A 19,505-nucleotide genomic window follows, 5' to 3' on the forward strand; every position below is an offset into this window, starting at 1 on the left:
GATATCAATGTGGCTTACATGTGGGCTCCTCATCCAAAAGGCATTCTCACACATAGTAGCACAGTGCCAAAGCAGACATTCTCAGTACCTGTGGTGAGGCTCCCCGGGTGGTAGTTGTGAGTTTTCTCAGCAGGCTGTTTCTTCTTGCGATTCTCTTTGCAGTTCCCTCAATGTTTTCGGTAATTAGCTGTCTGTCAAATGTGAGGTATTTAGGATTGAGGTTTGAAGGTAGTATTGAGTTACCACTTATGATTTTCAATTCCTTTGTTGCTTCTCGATTATTCAAGTGGAAAATTCTGGATACTGATTTGGTGATGTTCATTTTTATTTACCACCTATCCAAGTATTGTTTCAGGCGGTAGGTGTCTTTGAGTAAAACATCTTCAATCTCTTTCCAGTTTTTCGATCGATAGGCTAAGGCCCAGTCGTCAAGGCATCCAAGTTTGAGTGCTTGGAAGTTTGGCGTTTCAGAGATATAAATATTGAAGAAAGTTGGTGTTAAAACTGAACCTTGTGGTGCCCTGTTTTTAATTTTTGGTATTTTGCTTTTGTTTCCTCCCAATATGACATGAAATTGTCTTTTCCAGTCATGGTAGACAGCAGTTTAAGCGTCTGTCAACAGGGAATCATTTTTGAAAGCTTTAACATCGTCCGCCTATCCAAACAGATTCGTTAGCTACAGTTAAGTCCATTAGGACTGCACCAGTTTTCTGGGTTTTTTTTTTCTCTCAAAGCCTGCTTCAATGTATGAGGTCAGTGCAAGGACCTGTTCACGTCTGATTCTTTGTAGTCTAAAGCCCGCTTGTTATGGCAGTACGCAGGGATTTACAAATGGGTTGATTCACTCTAGTACAATTCTTTCCAGGAGCTTGTATAAGCAACAAAGTAAAGATATTGGTATGTAGCTGGATGGTTCAGTCATTGGTTTGTCTGGATTTAATATGGCTATTACTTTGGCATGTGTCTAAATTTGTGGGTATGTGCCCTTGTCCATGATGTCTGTCATAGTATTTGCCAGCCAGTTTATTGTTTCTGGTCCAAAGTTAGTAATCATGTCGGGGTATAACTCATCAATGCCAACAGTTTTGCCATTTTTCAGAGAGAGAAAGAGAGAGGGAGAGACGAAAAAGAGAGGGAGAGAGTGGGGGAGGAGACAGAGAGAGGGAGTTAGTGAGAGAGGAGAAAGAGAGAGATTTTGTGATAAGGAGAGAGAGAGAGAGAGAGAGAGAGAGAGAGAGAGAGAGAGAGAGAGAGAGAGAGGGAGAGAGAGAGAGAGGGAGAGAGAGAGAGAGAGTTCGTGAGAGAGAAGAAAGAAAGAAAAAGAGAGAGTTAATGAGAGAAGAGAAAGAGAGAGTCAGTGAGAGAAAGAGAGAGAGAGAGAGAGGGGGGGGGGGGTTATTGAGTCCCTCTTTGGACGAATTACGATTATTTGCATCAGAAAGAATGTTTACTATATTTTTTAAAGTCAAAAATGCGTTTAGAGCTCGGTTATTTTCTTTATTTTGTCAGTGTTACGGTGTCATTTCGTACTCTTTAAACAAAGTACATCAGTCATTCACTCCTGCCCAAACACCGTATCGCAAGTTACTGTGTTATGGCAGGCCAGAATAGCGCTTAGTTGTGGTTTTTATTGCACCGTATCACTAGTTACAGCTTTTGAGCAGAATGTGTTCAGGGTAATTTCTCTTGACAGCTCTGTCTTATTCCCGGTTACGGCTTTTGGGCTGCCAAACCTCCACCTGAGAACGGGATAGGCGGCGTGCACAATGCAAGTAATATGATATACGGTTAAGGGGCAGAGTGATACTGTGACAGTTTTCAAAAAATGTCCCTGCACAAAAGCCGTTATGAAAATAGCTACGTAAAATGCGTCGTTTTATTAAAAATGACAATCTAAAAGTGACCGGGGTCCTGACAATCAAGCAGACTATATAATCACGGTTGTATTGGTATAAAAATCATCACGATAGTCTTTGGTTAACTATTTAAATTCCATCGGCAAAGTTTTGATTTGCTCTCCTGAAAAATCAACGAAATCCTCGTTACGGCTTTTGCGCAGGCACCCCTCGATATATAATTACTTAACTGAGCTACATTTTTTCCAGTGTTGAGATGTTTTCAGATATTTGAAAAACAGACTGGATTGAATTTTGAATATCTGCACTTCATTCAATCATTGTCTTTCTAACCTCAGAACAAGAATTGGAAAGGATGAATATGTCCGTGTTTGAGACAATGACAGACAGACAGAATGTTGTTCTTGGAGCTTTGGTGCGTTTTGCTGCTGTGACCAGTCAGGTGATGAACCCTGATATCATCAAAAGGCATTGTATCCGTTTGTTATCTGGTGAGTTGATGAGACGTATACTGTGAGAAAACCAAATGAATTTAATAAATGTTATAAATCCAAGATAATTTGATGGCTGAAAAACAAACAAACAAAAAAGTAGTCCTTTAGAGCCATAATACTTATGTGATGGAGCCCCAACGTATCCTGGTCGATAAAGAGATAAATGGACAGAAACAATAGCTTGTTACCCTTCAGTTAGAATGCTTGTGGAAATTGGGAAACAACCTGACTTTGCTTACTATTTATTTTTTTTTTTTTAGGTTATGTGAGTTGAGTGATTTACCTGTCTTTATTAAGGCTGTGAACTGAGTGCATTCAATTTCCTCTCCATCTTGTCCTCCGTTTGACCTTTCCTCTGTCTGTCTCTTGTTTTATCATAGCAAAGTGAGTGCAACTCACTCGTTTTAGTACAGGAATGGAACGAGAACGTTTTTTCTCAATTTCCCACCAACAAAGTGAAACAACACAGAGTGTCTTTGTTATTGTTTTTAGAATACCTTTGGATTAGCAGTTCTCACTAAATAAATGTTTGAATCGTAATATAAACGTTTTAGGTTACACATAGTTTTGTTTGCTGGTATGTTTGATGTGTTTGTTGTGAGTAAATTACAGAAATGTATAGCGTCTTGAATGCACTCAGTTTACAGCCTAACCAGATAAGTAATAATCAGCGAAATGTGTATTTTCTTTTTTTCTTTTCATATTGGACTTTTGTCTTTGTCTCTCCTAAATCTTTGCTTTTACTCTACCCCCCTTGGTTCAGTTGTAAATGAGAAATTGGCAACATGCAGTGATTTAAGGGATCATGTAAGAGAACGGTGATACAGATGGAGAGGCAACTTGATTGGGGTTTTTTTTCTCTTACTATTTGTTGTTGTGTATTAAACTGTAGCTTGCCTTTATCATCCCTTTTGTGTCATTGAAGGTTATATTTTATATTCAAACCATCAAGTATGTAAAATTTATTTTTGATTTTCTGTGCAAAAATTTTTATGGTGAAAACTTGATTTACTGAATCTCTATTGATTGAAAAAAGTACAAAAATTGCAAATATTGAACATAGAAAAAAAGATGTCATTGATTTTCCTCTTTTAGTTTCATAATTATGAAATTTGGAATAATTTTTTCCTGGCTCTATATTTACCATAATAATTCCGATAAGCAAATGTGAGAATGATAATATTATTAAGTCTTGTTTTTCTTCCCCAGCGTTGATACCTGGTGAGTTGGAGAGACGTAACAAACCAACCGTCTGCTTACTTGACATTGACCTGTTCCATTACCTGGTGGTATTGACAATGACTTTGCCCGCCTTGCACGCCCAGCAGCAGAGGTCACACATCTCTTCTCTCCCGACTGGAGGGCTCAATGATCAGAATGCCTTGCAGCTCGTATTCACTGCCCATGTCATACAGATTCTAGTCACATACAAGAACATGCCTGATGAAGGTATCGTCATCACTTGCATTCATTCTATTGACAGATTCTGTGATAATCATCAGCCTTCAATTATTGTTCACATAAAATTGTGCCCCTTTCATACTGTTCATATTATTGTAGTTACCACCCAAATCTAATTCTTTTGATGAAAACCTGTCATTATTTATCGGAAAAACATTGAAAACACTTTTGACAACTCTTTTTGATTTCATTGTTGGCTAACCAGGTTTCAATTTTCTCACTTAGCACCCTCCACTAACAAAATCCACAGACTTCACACAGTCGACTGATTTCTTACATTTGTGGTGAAAATTAACCACCCCTCCTCTTCCTTAATCTTCTAAGAAATGCCCTGTATATCTAAATAAGTTTGTAATGTTAGCCTCACCCGGCTTATCGTCTTAAATTCCTTCTCATGCTTTAGGAGTATTAACTTATAGTATGTGGATATAATTACAATCTAGAAATTTTATGGGTCAGTAACAGTTTGTCATAAATATATATATATATATATATATATATATATATATATATATATATATATATATATATATATATATATTGTTTTAGTAACATTCAACACAAGAATATGCCACATTTTAAGTTATTTTGAAAACCTATTGAGAGATTTCATTTTGATCAGTTGTTATGGGCTAAATAATGAAAAATAATCCAAAAACTAACAGTTTAGCATCAATAGATTAACAGAAATAGCTTTTCAAAGATTTGAAAAAGTGTAAAGACAAAGTCGAAACTTTGTCCAGGTTTTATTTTTTTGACACTTTAAAAAGCTATTACTGCTATTCTTTTGTTGGCAAATTGGAGTTTTTTGATTATTTTTCATTATTTAGCCCCGAGAAGCTTTTGAAAATTAAGATTTTTTTCCCCCCAAGGCTCTTCAAAATAACTTTACAATGATGAATTTATGTGTTGAATGTTACAAAAACGCCCTTTTGGCACAACCTAAAAGTTAATTTCATTTAGTTATTAGATGTTTTGTTAAATCCCCAGAGCTTCAAATCTCTGGTCCATCAAACAGACCAAGCTTGAAACGATTTCAGAGAGATGAACATAAAAATTGGAATGGACAAACTCTTGTCATTGTCAATGTGTTCTTGCTTTAGATTTCAAAATTTGTTGTTTGTTTTGATATATTGAAATTCATTGAATTTCAGAGACGACTTCAACCGAGACATGCCCGGAAGACGAGGAATTTCTTGAATTTTACAGACATTTACCTCGGTATGTCATTTTGTTTTATCTTTTAGAATTTATTTGGTTGAATATTTTTATGTAGTTTGATCATTTGAAAACGTAATAATTGTTAGTCTTTATCAAGAATAAAACATGAGCATTATGCCATCACCCATTTGAAAAATGATCCGATGAAGTAATAAGTTACTTTCTCTCTTTTTTTTCTTCAAGTCCTAATAGAGATTTTGAGATAATTCCACTTATGACTCTTTTTTGTCTTGAAATCAATAATGACAATTGCTTGTAACCTGAGGATAGGACGCTAGTCTATATCAAAGAACTTTCTGCCAAATCTAATAGATTAAGCTACCCTTTTGAGAGAACAGGGGGTAAGGAAAAATTCTTAACTGGATCATACCAGTCCTTTTGTGTGTGAAGCAAGTGCTTTACCAACTGAGCTAAAAGGACGGGACCCCTTAGTATGCCAATACACAATTATAAAATTATTACCCATTTTACCCTGTTCTTTGTCTTCCAGTGTTGACAACACAGCCCAGCCCAGCATTGGTGCCCTCAAACAGTATGTACGACGAGCCAGTCTTCCTTTCCTGAGATGCTGTGCACTTCTATATCATCATATAACATGTGTAACTCCTCCAGAAGAACTCAACAGTACGTATCAGATGCTGATGTTACTTAATGTTGCCTTAAGATTAAGTGCAAATCAATAAATAAATCAATTATGAAATTAATGAAGAACTTGATTAAAAAGGATACTAGGTTGATATAGGTAAACATTAAAAAACAAAACAACAACAAAAAACTCCCCCCCAAAAAAACAGAAAACAAAAGGGAAGCTTTAGGAAAATATTGATTATGACATGAATAATTTAATTTTAAAAATGCTCAAGTCTGCTCATCAAAAGATAAATTATATCTGCTTATTAAAATAGATAAATGAAGATGACAAGCTCAGATAAGAAGCAATCAGAATATGCATGTATAGATAATGACCCTTACAAGACAAAGGGTTTACTTGTCACTGTGCAAATCCTCACTAATGGCAGCTCTCCAAAAAGCCTATACCCCAATCCCACAGAAAAAATGGTCTAATATAAATGAATGACTAGGTGAATGGAAAACTGTATTTTTAAATTAGTTTTGCTGCAATATTTTCAGTGATTGGCATACAATTCCTTTTGCATATCTTGAATTTGAACTTGACATTGTTTTTGGTTGGAATTCACATTAACCTTCTTCCCATCTCATATTTTGTATGCAATGCCACATTTAAAAAAAAAATGACAACAGAAAGACTTTAAAGCTAAGAACAATGAATTAATTAATGATTCTGCTTTTTTTTTTTGTTTCAGCAAAACTAGGCAATGAGTTTTTCCAACTATGCAAATATATGTCTCTTCCTTCAAATGTCTCTCACTTGTTCACTGACAAGGGCTCAGTAACATCCTCATTGATTAAGAGTTGGATAGAAAACATCAGTAAACGCCTGTCTGAGGAGAGCAGCAAGCCACTGGTCGAGTATCCATTAAGGCTTAACAAACTAATTGATTTACCACATGACTACAGTGTGCTCATCAATAAAGCCTCTTCCTTCACGTAAGTCAATGGGATATTTCAGATTTGACTGACCATCGGTCAGCATGTTAAAAATTTTAAAAACATTTCTTTCTATTTTCAAATGAATTTTTATCCCCATTTCGGATTAATGGTAGCTTCTGGGATTGGGGTCTTTTCACCTCCCATGGTGAGCAGGAATGTTATTGATACTGTTGCTGTGTCATCTAATCCCCCTATAAATTCCTTTACCATGTTGCTTTCTATCTCAGTCTTGGAATTAGGTTACTTAGATTTGTCCTGGCCCTGGCCAGAGTCCTTGACTGTTGGGGATGCAATCAAATGTATAGTAAATCATATCTATTATATACTATTATAGTTTGTGTTTTGAATATATTTTGTAAACATCCGAGTGTGTTCCTCTTAGTGGGATCCTGTGCTGGTGTCTGGATGAGACTTTAAGGTGATTTTAAATAAAGTACACCGATAGTATGCTCTAGGAACCTACTTCTACTATCTGAACAAGACCCCCTTGTCTTGTTTTTTTCCTGAGTGCTTTTACCTGTAAATCTAGAATTTTTTGACTATCCCATTTTATTCCTAGTGCTGATATGACCTGAATGTTTCCCAAGCAATGTAAAACCCCTAAAAACTAAACAAACAGATAATATTAGCGCCCTCTAAGAAATCGGATATTTTTATTTGATTGATGATTCTGGAAAGGTCAGATGTTTTTTTGTTTTTTTTATAATCTATTTTTCTCCTTCCCCATTTCTGTATATAAAATGTTAGTCATTCAAATATATTATTGCATAAGTTTTTTAAAAATTGCCATGTCGTTAACAAAATACACAGATTTAATATTTGAGTGCTGGTATAAAAAATTGTATTAACAAATTTTATTTCTACAAACTATATTTCAATCTCCAGTTGTCCTAAGTCAGCTGGTGACGACAGTCGTGCCCCAACCCTGTGCCTGGTGTGTGACAAAATGCTTTGTTCCCAGAGCTATTGTTGTCAGGCCGAGCTGGATGGTGCGCCTGTTGGGGCCGCTACTGAACACGCTTATCAATGTGGTGCCAGCAGTGGAATATTTCTCAGGTCTGTTCATTAGTTAAAATAACAAAATAAAACAAAAAAATGTTTATTTATAGATCACTGTAAATGTCCAAAGTGCTTTATCTGAAGTCCCAAGCCAAATGGTTATACGCATGAACGCTATTACCATTTTTGTTGGAGAGACAATGTTCTTATCGGCTAGGTACTCATTTTACACTTAAGTAGGTTGAGAAAATATGGGAAAAGAGTCCTATCCAAGGGTTTAACATTGCACCAATCACAACCAGACTCGAACAAGATGCCTACAGGTCACTAGCTGAGTGTCATATCACTTGACCTGAAAGCTGCATTTACCATTTATTAGTTGATTGTCAAACATTCAATTACTTGTAGAAGTGCTAAGATAAGTCCCATCTTGAGCTGACAATTTCGTGCTCATCATAAAACCAGAAAGTCCGTAAATACCCGACATGAGACAACAAACCCAGTGAATCAAATCAGATGAGAGGTGGGAAGTCCATTATCAAAGTAATTCTTCCAGTTATCAACAGATTATTTGAATAGAGCATCATTTGACATTGCAATTGTTATCTGCCGTCTTAAGTGATCTTAAGCTTTAAAACTTGCATTGATTCCAAACGAAAATAACTCAAATTATAGTGATCCGATCGACTTCAGAAAAAGACTGTTTCGTAGTTTAGCTTCTCCTCTTCAAAATGATGGATCTGAAGTGGTGGTATGATCCGAAAAACGAAACAAAAATTGCATTTGCTTCTGACCACTCCCACAGGTCGCTTCCACGGCTGGTCACAAAAACTCGATGGGTGGCTGTATCGCCGATTCAGCCAGCAGCTCGGGCTCTCGCTAAACTGCCTACTAGAAGATCTTACTCATTGAAACCACTCAACTGCCAAATTTTGGTACCAGTCTTTCAATTTTACCAGTCTCTCATTTTCTGGATGAAATCAAAATTCAAAGCAAAACAACTGAAACTGATAACATTAGTTGTGCAAAGCAATGTTTCCAGAATGGCTAAGTAAACTTGCAGTGGAGGTCCTGAGTTTGAGTGGGTCCTGCTGGTGGCATTTCATTTTTACATCAAGCAAGAAACTTAGCCTTTATTGCTCACATTCTGGCTTTGCTTTGCGGCTAATGCTTGGGTTATCTGCCTTAAAAAAAAAAAAATTAGATAGACCCAAAACAAACAAATGTCTGCTTAGGATATAAATAAGGAATTATATTATTTTATCATTTTTTGAAGAGTTAAAAGTCTTAATTAACTTCTTTGTCTTGTCTCAACATTTAAAGAAAATCAGAACTGTACAATTAAACTTTGTTCTTAATCTTCACATTAGGAAACCCCATTTTAAGTTATGAGTGAAAACAAAAAATAAAGACACATTTCTATAAGACCTATTTGAAATTTCCTAATATATTTTCATATCACATCGTGTCACATAAAATTGTCTCGTAAAGCTTTAAAATGTTGTTATATCATTCATGTCCTCAGAGTGAGGGAGTGTCAAGTGCTACTGCTGTCCAATAAACTGAGAGGATGCTTCATCCCTGCCCCATTCCTTGACATGTATGGAGAGACAGATCAAGGACTTCGGTAAGATTGACCCACATTCACGTAGACTTATCTACTGCTCCAGAGTGTGGATAAATAATTTCAACTACACATAGAGTCTTTTCCTTGTACATTATGGTTAAATCGAGTCATTCTTAATAGAGCATTTATATAGCGCAATATCCACTAAACGTGCTCAAAGCGCTTTACAAGGGGTCCCTGGCAAACAGCAACACGTAACATATAGGGCGGGACTTGACGCCTGTTAGGCGATATTACAATTTTTTTTCCGACAGAGACAACGCTGTGAAAAGCCAGGTAATCATTTTACACCTGAGTACAGTGAGAGAAAGTGAGTAAAGAGCCTTTTCCAAGGGCTCAACCCAGGACCTCCGGTCCGAAAGCGAATGTCTTACCACTAGACCACATAGCATGAAATTGTCATAGACATTATATATACTGAGGGTCACTGAAAAGTATCCGCTTATTTGAACTTTTCCAAATTTAAAAGTAAATGACAAAATGTTCTAAAATTCTTTCCTTACTCATATTAGCAATCTGACAAATAAAAATGAAATTTAACAAGTCGTCCTTCTGCACTATGGTTCACTTAACTTACTTGTACTTACAATCTGGCAAATATAAATGCAATTGAGCCATTCATCCTTTTACACATTGGTTCACTTTACTTACTCATCCTTACAATCTGGCAAATATAAATTCAAATTGAACAATTATCCTTTTACAATTCGGTTCACTTTACTTACTCATCCTTACAATCTGGCAAATATAAATTCAAATTGAACAGGTCATCCTTTTACACTTTGGTTCACTTTACTTACTCCTACTTACGTACATATAACTTGATTTTTACTTTTCAGCCGAGGCAATCCATTGACCCTGAATGTCGATAAATACGAGTCGGTGCAGAAAATCTGGTATCAACACAACATACCTCAGACTATTTCAAGATACCTCAACTCAGAGACAGGAACTAATTACCTTATAGAATGGCAGAACTTGTAAATTTTTACCTTTTTCTTAAAAAACTGTATATAAGTTCTTATTATCCACTTAAGCCTGTATATTAGATTACAGTTATGATCTGTTAAACTATGAATAATGATTTATTTCATTATATCAAGCGGCAAGAAGCCTTTGTTTTATTTCAAAAATACACATTCACCACAACTCAAATTATTTATACAGGTAATGAAAAACAGTGATAATTCATATCACATATCCTAAAATGCAATGCAAATTCATGTTGCTTTTTTTTTTCTTTCTTTTCTGTGTTTCATTTTTGTCATTTATCCACTGGTTTTTGAATTTATTTCATCATTCAAATCATACTTGACTAATACATATAAGATTTTAAAGGAAATGAAAAATTTGACCTGGGGATTTTTTAAAAATCGAGCAAATTTGAAAATGTAATCAATGTTGTTGATTTTTGCTGTAAAATTACTGAATTCCACACATTTTAGAAGCTTCATAAATTAAAGGCCCTGTCTTTCTTTAACATTAAACACATCATTGGCACCATTAATTCTGCAATGTTCCTCTCTCATCCTTCATTATTTGAGCGTACTCCATGGTTTATTGTAGCTGAATTGTTATGAAATAGTTCTGTGCAGATTACACAATTTTGTTAATTTAACCTTTTCATATTATATTAGAGACAGGCTTTTGGTTGGAGGCCTGTCAATGTACCATCGCTAGAGCTCAGTAAACATTTTTTTCCAGAATTGACAACCCTCTAGAATTGTAATTATAGAGACTTCCGTAAACTGATACTAACAACAAGCTCTTTATAACCACTGTCTCATTTATCACAATACAATGATAAGAAAGCATTTTCTGGATTCCACCTTCATACACTTAAAAATTCACCAGCAAACTTCATACAAAACACGTTGATTGATAAATCATGAATGATTTTCCCCTTTTCACCTTCACAATTTCACCAATTTCACCATCATTTCAAAATGAGGTTGGTTTATTAATGAGGCTACTTCAATAGATGGTAGTTACACACTTTTTACTGTTACAGCACACGCTGGAATTCTAAGCTCACCGGATTTCCAGCACGCTCTGCAATACAATACAATACAATACGCTGGTGCTAGGCAACTAATGTATTGGTTATCACTCATCGGCATCGGATTTCGGCATGCTTTGATTCTTGCACCCGTTTGGCTTCTCCCGAGAGCAAGCTAGAATCCAGCAAGTACTATTTATAATTAAGAAGAAAACGGTAAGGGCTGCCTGAAGCCGGTGATCATAAAATAGTAACGAAAGAGTGAAAATGGAAAGGCTTCATATGGGAACAAAACAGACAATGAACGTTTCAGGTACAAACCCTTTGTCAGCACAACAATATGCAGTATCTGCAACCACCATTGAGTACAGACGATACAAGTTATTTTTCATTATATTTTATTTGTTTTCCACGTTTATTTGTGTATTGTTGTGCTGACGAATGGTTTGTACCTGAAACGTCCATTGTCTGTTTTGTTCCCATACGAAGCCTTTCCATTTTCACTCTTTCGTTAGTATTTATAATTAAAAGGTATTTCACATGCAACCATATTTGATGTGACATGGGGATCGGTTAGTGAGGCATGAGCTCTCCTAAGTGTCAAGAAAGAAAATTAAATTGTATCACATTTTCAATCATCCTTATATAATAAAGGATGAAACATGGACGTGTCATCACAAACATCCTTTTATTTAGAATCCTGTGTGAAAAAAAAAGTGAAGCAAATTTTTTTTTTTTTTTTTCAGATTGAAGACTTTATGAATCATGATTTTTAAGCTCACTTACATTGAAATTATAGCACAACATTTGAAATAGTCAAAACACATGATCAATGACATAATAGAATCAAAGCAGCAATTTCCCATTGATGTCAAAACATCATGTTATTCATTGTATAAGAAATATTGGACTGTGTCAATAATAATTGGACTACACGTGTTAAGTTTCTCATCTTTGTATGTATGGGCATTATATTAACTTAAGAGGGAGTATTAATTTTAAATATGAATTCTGAAGGTTTTTCAGAATCTTTCATTATCTCTTTGCTTTGAGAATAAGTACATAAGTTAATAGAAAAAATTACTTGTATATATTAGTTGTGAGGTAAACGTATAGGAAGAGCTGTAACTTTAATGGATAATCAAGATGTAACCCCTTTGTGTCGTAGTCAAATTTAATAGGAAAATCTCTTTTTTTTTGGTATGCAGAATATGCATTTTACTATTTTAGAGACTGAAGAGTCCTGTGCAGTATACCCAAGGGTTGTCAACAAAAAGGCCAGTAAAGACAACACTCAATCATGGTTTTTTATCACCAATACTGTGTTTGTACAATGAGAAATTTGCCGAGTTGGAACTTTTATAGCTGTCTTTTGATTTTGTGGTAGATTTCATCTAAACATTGGTATGAAGAAGTCGGTGTTCTACATATTATGCAAATCTCAAGAGAGAAATATCACTGAAAGACGTTTTTGTGTGCAGTTGGCTACTTTGCTCACCTTATGTGCTTTTAATACACCTATCAAAGCTTAATTTTTATCAGGTTGACTGGACCATACAAAGTTATAACCTTTGCTGGAAAACATCTCCAAGCAAACTTTGCTGAGTAAAGGTTGACGGTTGAAGAAATGCCACATCTCAAACTGATGCGACTCATATTTTTACTCTGAAACTATGTATTTAGTCGTATTGCTGAACAATTCAGATTAAATGAATCCATATAATATGGCTGTTGTGCAATCAGACTTGAAAGTATTACTGTATATTTCTGGTAATATTTAATTGTTAATCCGTAGTTAGCATATCTATCATCCCTGATTAGACCATGACAGTCCAATAAATCATATCCCAATATGGCAAAGTCATAAAACCAAAAAGAATATAGCAGCTTCATTAAAGAACAAAATACCAAACATGGAACATTTTGGGTTTGTCAGCCAACAACAATGAAAACATAAATACATAACCAAAAAACCAGATTGATGGCAGAGAAATATGACTGCAATTTTAACTCGATTTAGAACACGGACAAAGGCAAATGTCCTGGGTAGGGATCCTGACCTCCCATAGCGGGCAGGGAGGTACATACTGTGTCTTCTATCCCCATATATCTGTTTTCCAACATGCTTTCTGTCTTTGTCTCGGAATGAGATTACTTGGTTTTGTCCTGGCACTGGCCGGAATCCTAGCTGGGAGGGAAACAGTCAAATGCATAGTTATTGTTTTGGGAGATGATATTTTTTTCCTTGTAAATCATCTCTCTGTTATGTATTATTATTTTTATTTTGAATGTATAATGTAAGCATTTGAGTGTGTTCCTCTTTGTTGGGTTTTGTGCTTGTGTCTGGATGAGACTTGTAGGTGATTTCAAACTAAGTACATTGGTGGTATGCTCTTGGAATCTACATCTGATCCCTATTTGTTCTCAATTCCCCTTTGTCTTACTTTTTCTTGGGTGCTTTAATTGTAATTCTAGAACTTTTTACTATCCCATTTTCTTCCTTTTTACTGGCGCTGATATAACCTAAATGTGTTGCAAGCGTCGTAAAACCCTTAAAAACAAACAAAACAAACTGCAATTTTAACTCAATTTAGAACACGGACAAAGGCAAATGTAATTCCCAGAATGTGAAGATGGCAAAGTAGTTCAATTAGAAGAGTATCCTACATATCGTCGTTGATAACGCATACTATCGCAAGTGACATTTGATCGCTTCAATGATGTATAAAATGTATATTTTGTTATATATTTTATATATATTAAAATTTTTTTTAAAACAGCTCGAAATATTCAATGATTTTGGGATATTTCATGATTTTAGCACATACAACAGAATGTAAACTCCTTCATTACTATGGATTGTGTCATTACTTTTTTACTGATATGATAGTATGTGAAACTTGAAACGAGAAATCAACACGTTCCTTTTTTCATATGATAGTATGTGAAACTTGTTGATTATGATAGTACGAGAAATCAACACGTTACTTTTTGATATGATAGTATGTGAAACTTGTTGATTATGATAGTACGAGAAATCAACACGTTACTTTTTGATATGATAGTATGTGAAACTTGTTGATTATGATAGTACGAGAAATCAACACGTTACTTTTTGATATGATAGTATGTGAAACTTGTTGATTATGATAGTACGAGATATCAACACGTTACTTTTTGATATGATAGTATGTGAAACTTGTTGATTATGATAGTACGAGAAATCAACACGTTACTTTTTGATATGATAGTATGTGAAACTTGTTGATTATGATAGTACGAGAAATCAATACGTTACTTTTTGATATGATAGTATGTGAAACGTGTTGATTATGATAGTACGAGAAATCAACACGTTACTTTTTGATATGATAGTATGTGAAACTTGTTGATTATGATAGTACGAGAAATCAACACGTTACTTTTTGATATGATAGTATGTGAAACTTGTTGATTATGATAGTACGAGAAATCAACACGTTACTTTTTGATATGATAGTATGTGAAACTTGTTGATTATGATAGTACGAGAAATCAACACGTTACTTTTTGATATGATAGTATGTGAAACTTGTTGATTATGATAGTACGAGAAATCAACACGTTACTTTTTGGTATGATAGTATGTGAAACTTGTTGATTATGATAGTACGAGAAATCAACACGTTACTTTTTGATATGATAGTATGTGAAACGTGTTGATTATTATAGTACGAGAAATCAACACTATGATCGTTGCATACAACAAACCAGCTATCCTTTATTACATATTTTTTTTTTTTTTCTGACTCTTCTGTCAACCCATCAGTACATGGATGTCTGGGTATAACATTATTTTTGACAGAAAGTTTTCAATTGTTCTTCTCTGAGGGTAAAGGGTAATATAGCGCAATATCCACTAAATGTGCTCAAAGCGCTTTTCATAAGGCAGCTGGCCAACAGCAACACTTAACATGTAGGACGCGACGGGACATGATGCCTGTTAGGCAATATTATAATTTTTTCGGACAAAGACAACGCTGTTAAGGTCCAGGTACTCATTTTACACCTGAGTACGGTGAGAGTATTTTCCAAGGACCAAACTATGCGCAGAGCGAGGCTTGAACCTAGGACCTTCCGATCCGAAGCGAGTGGCATACGACAAGACCACATGGCCACACACAAATCTTGACAAACTCCGTAGATCTAATGACCCAGAATGATAACACTTAATTAGTGTGAAGGGAAAGTTTAAAAGTGAGAGACTATATATGGAGACTATATTATTATATATAAAGAAATAATCATCATTTGCAATTTGAATCCAAAATAGCTACACAATAGTACTTCAGGTAGTCGAGCAGGAAATTAAACCTCACAGGTTTCAATTGAAGGTAGAAATCAATAACAATATTATAGTCAAATGAAATAGACGCTTCGATTTAATTAACGATGTGTTAAATGCTAATTAAATTTTATTTCTTTGAGCTTCAAGCAGCAGCAGTTGCATTTAAAATAGAAGGGAACTAATGTGACTGTTTACATCATATGAGATGGAAATAGCATTAGTCCTTGTATAGAAATAGCATAGAAATAGCATTAGTCCTTGTATGGAAATAGCATAGAAATAGCATTAGTCCTTGTATAGAAATAGCATAGAAATAGCATTAGTCCTTGTATAGAAATAGCATAGAAATAGCATTAGTCCTTGTATAGAAATACCATAGAAATAGCATTAGTCCTTGTATGGAAATAGCATAGAAATAGCATTAGTCCTTGTATAGAAATAGCATAGAAATAGCATAGAAATAGCATTAGTCCTTGTATGGAAATAGCATAGAAATAGCATTAGTCCTTGTATAGAAATAGCATAGAAATAGCATTAGTCCTTGTATAGAAATAGCATGGAAATAGCATTAGTCCTTGTATAGAAATAGCATAGAAATAGCATTAGTCCTTGTATAGAAATAGCATAGAAATAGCATTAGTCCTTGTATAGAAATGGTATAAGTCCTTGTATAGAAATATACTTGAGTCCTTGTGAAGATAGATTGATAAGGTTTGCTTTACAATGACAAAATGGCATTAGTCCTTGTATGGAAATGGCATTATTCCTTGTATAGAAATGGCATTAGTCCTTGTATAAAAATATTCTTGAGTCCTTGTGAAGATAAATTGTCAAGGTTTGCTTTACAATGACTATGATAAAAAAAAATGATGAAATCAAGGATTAAATTAAGAAAGGAAAAGAAGCTATAATATAGGCTCCTTTTTTCACGTAATATTTTATTCATTATTTTTTTTTTTGGTGACCTTGTTATGAATGAAAAGTTTGGTTTATTTTTACTTTTTCTCTTGTCTTCATCAATCCATACAATGGAAAAGGTAGAATGGGCTTCAAAATGGAGATTGAGAGTTTGCCGTAACAAGGACAAAATGCTTTTCTTTTTCATTGTGGTCAGAAAAGGTGTACTTCATATATCAATAGAATAATTATGACCCCTCAATTTTAAGATGCCTTGAGTATAAAACATTTGAAAGGTTTGCACTTTGTAGATTGATATATGCAATTTATGTTTTCTGGCCAAATGGAAAAAAAGGCATTTTGTCTGTACAGTGGTAATATGAGGGGGTGTGGATAGCTCAGTTGGTAGAGCACTCGCCTCACACAGAAAGGGGCTGAGATCAACCCGGGTTGAAGTCGAGATTTTTTCTGACCCTCCTGTCCATTGTCTGTAAGATCCAAAGGGTAGCCAGCAATTGCTGTTGTTCATTTCAGGCTATAGAAACCAGGATAAACTTTAGCTCCCTGGGCCTAGTGACTCTGCAGGATCATTTTTACGGTGATAATATGAAACTCTTTGTCTCAGTAAGATTTTTTTTTACCTTCTCACTTGGAGCTCATCCTATTTGTACCTGTTAAAACCGATTCTGTGTTTTGATTAAAAAAAACTTTTTTCTTCTTTTCGTCTTTTAGATGAAGGGAATGAAATAATCATGACCATGCAGTTTGACGTTGACTGACACAAAAATAAAACGTACCATTTTATTTTTTTAATGCAACATAATAATAATATTGAGGAGTTTTAAAACAGGAGAAAAACTGAACATTGCAGAGATGTTTTTATGTGATTGTTGCAGTCTTTCATTAATATCACTGTTTTTTAATTTTTTTTTTGTTTTTTGTTTTTTTAATGCTAACCAATTAAGTGCTGTATTCTAGAAAGACACGTATTTCAACATTTGGACAGAAAACTCTTTCTTCAAATATGGATTGATTTAAGTGACAGTGACCCTCCTCTTGGCAAAAACTCTCAAACTTGGGACTTGCGAAGTCTTCCATAATTCCCAGGTTTGAGAGTTTTTGCCAATGTGTATTAGTAGTAAGCTTCGCAGTCCGAATGACGCTTGCTGAGAATTGTGTGATTCAGTCATGGTCGATAAGTATAGCTGCTCTCTCCAGATGTTGTAGTTGGTAATTGTTTCCATTGGTCACAGTCTTGGGCCAGAGTTTTGAGGCGGGTGGTTGGATGGGAGCATCACCCTTGAATCATATACCTATGATGTTCGCATGGGTGTACGATCCGATAGTGATGTCGTTTTTTCTTCTCTTTACTAGCCTATCCTGCTTCTTTGGTTTGTGATTGTATTTTTGACAGGGGATATTTTTTTTTCTGTAAATCTTCTGCCTGTTTGTTCTTGGTTATTTATAATTTAGCTTATGATATCTTTAGGTTATGATTTTGATTTACATTTGTACTATTTTTGTTAGATTGCTTGTTTTTTTGTTTCAGCGGTCTCTCATATAACCTCAATTGTGTTGGAAGAGACCTAAAGCAACAAACAAACAAAAAAAAAAAAGAGTTTTGAGGCTGTCAAGATCTTGTTTGCCAAGATGAGGGTCATTTAAATTGATTGACATTTGAAGAACGAGTTTTCTGGCCAAATTTTTTAACGTGTCTTTCCGGAGTACGACAGTTAAGTGGTTGAATGGTCTCGTGAACAATATCATTTTGCTGAAAAAAATATGTCGTAGGGATGCTTGCATTTGAAAATGAGAAGAAAGGATTTACGTAAATCATTTCATAAAATGGTAATGACAAATAAAATCAAATATCATTCATATTGTTTTCAAATTAATAATTCACTTGCAGCTTTTAAGATGATGTGTGTAAATTTGATGCTTGTATTATATCTTGTACAATGTAACAGAGACCTTTAATTTATTTGATTTTGTCATTCAACCAGTACAGTCATATCCTGATAATCCAGACCATTAACCTACATCGGATATGGGTCTGAATGTACTATAGCCTAACCAAAGGGTAGCAAGCAATTTACTAATGTTTTTTTTTTTTTATAATCATAGAATCCAGGGTAAACTTCAACTCTATGGACCTTATGGCTTAAAGAACTACTTATTAACATCAGATTTTACTGCACTCAAGAAGAAAGCGGTGACACACTTACAACACAACAAAGAAGCCTGAGTAACATCACTGTTATTACCGCTCTCTTGGTGAAAAGGTCAAACATTTATACCAAGGTCAAGGGCATAGGAAAAATTACGACTTGGAAGGTATTCATTCAATTTGGTGTCAACTCTATAGCGTGTGGGGGTCCCAGTAGCATAGCACTCACTTCACATCCAAAGGGACTGAATTAAATTCCTGGTGAAGTCGAGATTTTTTTTCTGATTCCCTTGTCCATCCAGCAGTGATGTGTAGCCGGGTCTGTTAGATCTGGTAGAAAGTACTCTGCAATAGACTAGCGTCCTATCCAAAGGATAGCAAGCAACTGCTATAGTCCATTTCACGCCATAGCAACCAGGTTCTGGTTCCATCGGCCTAACAACTCTGAAGGACTCATGCATTGGCATTCAACAGTAATGAAATTAAACACATTTGTCTGTCCATTTTTATGGCACCTAAATCGACATAAATGTATTGAACATCTTGATCTCACAGGAAAGATAGAAGGTAAAAAGAGTAAAGGTAGACCAAGAAAAACATATTTGAATAGTTTGAACAGCTGGGTGACAAAGAAAGAGGAGTAATATTAGTTTCCTGAGTTTATCTGATCAGAGAGATGAATGGCGTACCATGATCACCGATGTCTGGCACAGACTTGGTACTTGATGAAGAGGAAGAAGAAGTAGTCCCCATTTATGTGAAAACGAGAGAATAATGGATTAACTGTGGGTGGGTTCCTGACCCCCCATAGTGGGCAGGGAGGCACTTTCTGTGTCTTCTATCCCTCTATATCTGTTTTCCAACATGCTTTCTCTTTTTGTCTTA

General features: G+C 35.0%; 1 protein-coding gene across 2 annotated transcripts in view; it reads left to right on the forward strand.

Annotated features, from left to right (window-relative positions):
* The window catches only part of LOC144970078 (E3 ubiquitin-protein ligase UBR2-like), a 62,805-nt gene extending 51,374 nt beyond the window's left edge, over nucleotides 1–11,431 (forward strand). The window contains exons 40-47 of one of the 2 annotated variants that reach the window (XM_078909295.1): nucleotides 2,195–2,347; nucleotides 3,560–3,799; nucleotides 4,966–5,032; nucleotides 5,523–5,656; nucleotides 6,358–6,601; nucleotides 7,490–7,660; nucleotides 9,129–9,230; nucleotides 10,070–11,431. In XM_078909295.1, coding sequence (XP_078765421.1) covers nucleotides 2,195–2,347; nucleotides 3,560–3,799; nucleotides 4,966–5,032; nucleotides 5,523–5,656; nucleotides 6,358–6,601; nucleotides 7,490–7,660; nucleotides 9,129–9,230; nucleotides 10,070–10,214 — 1,256 coding nt within the window. In that variant the 3' untranslated portion in view covers nucleotides 10,215–11,431. The remainder of the gene's footprint in view (nucleotides 1–2,194; nucleotides 2,348–3,559; nucleotides 3,800–4,965; nucleotides 5,033–5,522; nucleotides 5,657–6,357; nucleotides 6,602–7,489; nucleotides 7,661–9,128; nucleotides 9,231–10,069) is intronic. The other variant, XM_078909302.1, reaches the window with a different exon arrangement.
* The last annotated feature ends 8,074 nt before the right edge of the window (nucleotides 11,432–19,505 follow it).

Source organism: Berghia stephanieae, chromosome 1 (assembly GCF_034508935.2).
Source record: "Berghia stephanieae isolate SIO BIC M18660-M18661 chromosome 1, UCSD_Bste_1.3, whole genome shotgun sequence".
Taxonomy (NCBI): domain Eukaryota; kingdom Metazoa; phylum Mollusca; class Gastropoda; order Nudibranchia; family Aeolidiidae; genus Berghia; species Berghia stephanieae.